This window comes from Myotis davidii, unplaced genomic scaffold, assembly GCF_000327345.1.
Source record: "Myotis davidii unplaced genomic scaffold, ASM32734v1 scaffold663, whole genome shotgun sequence".
Lineage (NCBI taxonomy): Eukaryota > Metazoa > Chordata > Mammalia > Chiroptera > Vespertilionidae > Myotis > Myotis davidii.
In genome coordinates, this window is record NW_006295816.1 from 1099120 (window position 1) to 1102756 (window position 3637).

The 3637-nt window shown below is 65.2% G+C and overlaps 1 protein-coding gene across 1 annotated transcript in view; it reads right to left on the bottom strand.

Annotated features, from left to right (window-relative positions):
- The window catches only part of CELSR3 (cadherin EGF LAG seven-pass G-type receptor 3), a gene marked incomplete at its 5' end in the record, with an annotated part of 23979 nt that extends 20344 nt beyond the window's left edge, over nt 1-3635 (bottom strand). Inside the window, 2 exons of the mRNA XM_015568270.1 lie at nt 5-11; nt 1373-3635. Coding sequence (XP_015423756.1) covers nt 5-11; nt 1373-3635 — 2270 coding nt within the window. The remainder of the gene's footprint in view (nt 1-4; nt 12-1372) is intronic.
- Nucleotides 3636-3637: the final 2 nt, after the last annotated feature.

Sequence of the window (3637 nt, forward strand, 5' to 3'; positions counted from 1 at the left end):
GTGCAGCCCGTCTGCAGGCGGGGGAGGGGCAGGGGCAGGCTGGGGGCAGCAGCGGCCCTCCCTGAGACACAGAGGGCTCGGGCCAGTGACTGCCCAGTGCGCTGGCCCCCGAGTCAGCAGGCTGACCTGCCAAGGGACTCGTGACCACTGTGGCCCTGGTGGACCCAGCTCTCCGTGTCAACGGGTCGGCAAGTTGCTGCTTCCTCTCGCCTCCCTCCAACACAAGGAGGGGCCTGGGCCAGGGACCAACCAGCAACCCTCCCCACCCAGTGCCCGGAGGTCGGCAAGCCACTCCTCCAACAGAACACGAGAGAGTCGGAAGTGCAACTCACCCTTGCCCAAGTTATCCTAGTCAGCAGGCCACCCCACTCAGGACACTGACCACCCATCCTCCCCCACCCCCAGCACTGCAGAACCAGCCAGACACCCTCCAAAACACAGAGGCTTCTAGGTCAGGGGTCACCCATCCCGATCTCTGTCAGCAACTGCTTTCCCCTGGCCCAGGCCCTGTAACCACTCAACCCACCCCCTCAGGTCAGTCAGCTCCCTCGCACCAGGAGGGTCGTGCACCCCAACCTCTCCCACCCTCAGCAAGTTGCCCATCACCCCAGACCCGGGTCCTTCGATCTCAGTGGCCCCCCGGAAATGAGGATGAGGGGCTTATACGCCTTGTCCCCAGACCATGGCACCCGCTGGGCGGGCGGTGAGAGCTGGTGGGTCGGTGCCTAAGCTGAATGCTTCGGCAGGGCCAGGACCAGGCCCCGCACTGCGGAGCGAACGCCAGGACCGCCTGTCTCCGGCCTCCGCAGCCTCCAGAGCCTCCCCACGGCAGCTCCCAGGAGGGGGTCTGACACCCGCTGTGCGGGCAGGAAGGAGGCAGGTGGGCCTCTGCGTGTTTTCCCAAAGGGCAGGGCCTGGTCAGTCCCTTGGATCGTAGCCAGGCCAATGCAGTCCCCTCTGCCCGAAGCTGCCAGAGTACGCTGCTGCTTCTGACCGCTAAACCACTGGCTCCCCTCTCCCGCACGGAGGGGTGAGGGGCAGAGTGGACCCAAAAGAACCCATCTTCTGGACAGGGGTGTGGTGCGGGCTGACTGGCCTCTGCCGGCTTTTCTGTGACCTCCAGGCCATTCTCCCAGGACCTCCAGACTTTGGAGGGAGGGGGCCATCCCCGGGGTAGTAGACAGCTCAGTCTTTTTTCTGTAGAGACTTCCCAAGAGCCTCAGCAGGGGCTGTATGAACCTAACCTGTGAGGCCTATGGCCGATCCTGGGCGGTGCAGGGATTCGCAGGAGGCGCGGAGATCCCTCTTTGGTTGAGGTGCCCTGTGGAGCCCCGGGGGCCCGGACAAGTCATTCGCCTGCCCCACCCCTTACCTGTGACGGTCACCAACATGGAGGCCACCAGCGGGCGGTTGTTGTCCAGCTGGCGGCTGAGCCGGAGCTCCCCGCTCGTCTGGTTCACCACCAGCAGCTGCAGCTCATTGCCGCGCTCGAACGAGTAGAAGAGGCGGTCAGAGACGTCGGGGTCGTACGCGGGGATGCGCCCGATGACGCCGGAGGGGAAGGTGTCCGAGCGGTTGGACACGTAGTTGTTGAAGAGGATCTGGAAGTTGTTGAGCACCGGGCTGTTGTCGTTCTGGTCGACGAGGCGGACGTGCACGGTGGCTCGGCTGACCAGCGGGGCGGACGTGGCCTGCACCACGATCACGTACTCCTGGCGAGCCTCGTAGTCCAGGTCGATGAGCGCCGTCAGCTCTCCAGAGAAGATGTCCATCTGGAACAGCTCGGGGATGTTCCCCTCCACGATCTGGTACATGACGTGGGCATTGGGGCCCTCGTCGGGGTCCGCCGCCGTGATCTGGGCCACCACCGAGCCCACAATGCTGTTCTCCTTCACGCGAACCTCGAACTCCTCGGCGGGGAAGACGGGGGCGTTGTCGTTCACGTCCTGCACGGTCACCTGGATGCTGACCGGAGTCCGAAGCGGAGGTACGCCTCGGTCCACAGCGTAGGCCGTCAGCTCGTACACCGGCCTGGCCTCCCGATCCAGCCGCCTCACCGAGCGGACGATGCCCGAGGTGGGCTCAATGGTAAAATCCCCGTCCCCGTCTTCCCCATTCTGGAAAGTGTACTGGACCCGGCCGTTGGCATGAGCGTCCCGGTCAGTGGCGGAGATCTGCAGGACGCTGGTGAAAGGCGGGGCGTCCTCCGAGACCAGCCCCGTGTAGTGGGAGGCCACAAACTGGGGGGCGTTATCATTCACATCATTAACCATCACCTCCACGTAGGTGGTGTCCGCCTTCTGTGGGATGCCGTTGTCTCGCGCGGTGATGGCCAGCGTGTAGGTCACCTGGTCCTCGTAGTCCAGCGGGGCCTGCAGCGTGATGGCCCCCGAGTCGGCGTCGATGCGGAACTGGGGCAGGTGGTCCTCCAGGAGGTAGGTGATGCGCGCGTTCTCACCCACGTCGTCATCGGAGGCGCTGATGACCACCACGGTGCTGCCCACGGGCCGGTCCTCGTTCACGCTCACGGAGTAGTGGGCGCTTTGGAAGACAGGCCGGTGCGTGTTGGCGTCGGTGATGTTGATGTGCACGTAGCAGTGATCCTGCAGGGCCCGGTCGGAGGCGGTGAGCACCAGCTTGAAGTAGCGCTCCTGCTTGTAGTCCAGGGGCAGGGCCAGCGTCACCAGCCCCGCCCCACCCTGGGTGCTGATGGCAAAGCGGTTGCGGGTGTTGCCGCCCGTGATCTGGTAGCTGATGGCACTGTTGGCGTCACGGTCCACGGCAGTCACGCTGACCACACTGGTGCCCACGGCGGCGTCCTCGTTCAGCCGCAGGTGGTACTCCTTCGTGGTGAACTCGGGCCGGTTGTCGTTCACGTCCAGCACCGTCACCGTGACGCTGGCTGAGGAGGACAGAGCGGGTGAGCCATGGTCTCGGGCCTCCACACCGAAGAAATAATGCTCCACAGACTCGCGGTCCAGGGGGCCGCTCACAGAGACCCAGCCAGTCGCACTGTTGATGACGAAGGGCGTGTCGGGGGCCACCCCAGTCAGCGCGTACTCCAGCCTGGCGTTCTCCCCGTGGTCTGCGTCCACCGCCTGGATGTGGATGACTGAGTGGCCCAGGGGCGCGTTTTCTAAGACGGACACCTGGAAGGGCGTGCTGACAAATATAGGCGCGTGGTCATTGATGTCCACCACCTGGATGCTGGCCAGGCCCGTGTTGTTGGACAGCGGGGGCCGGCCGGCGTCCTGCGCCCGGATGCGCAGAGCGTACTCGCGTTCGGCCTCAAAATCCAGCGGGGCCACCACCTGGATCTCCCCCGTGAGGCTGTCGATGGCGAAGTGGCCGCGGCTGTTGCCGCTGATGATGTTGTAGTGCACCAGGCCGTTGGCGTCCTTGTCGCGGTCCGTGGCCGTGACGCGCAGCACCACCGTGTGGGGGCGCACGTCCTCGCGCACCTGAGCCACGTACCGCTTCTCGCTGAACTGCGGCGCGTTGTCGTTTTCATCCAAGACGGTGATGTGCACACGCACGGTGGCCGAGCGCGGCCCCGGCTCCTGGCCCTGGTCGTTGGCCTCTACGACCAGCTCGTAGCTCTCCATGTGCTCCCGGTCCACGCGGCCGCTGGTGCTAA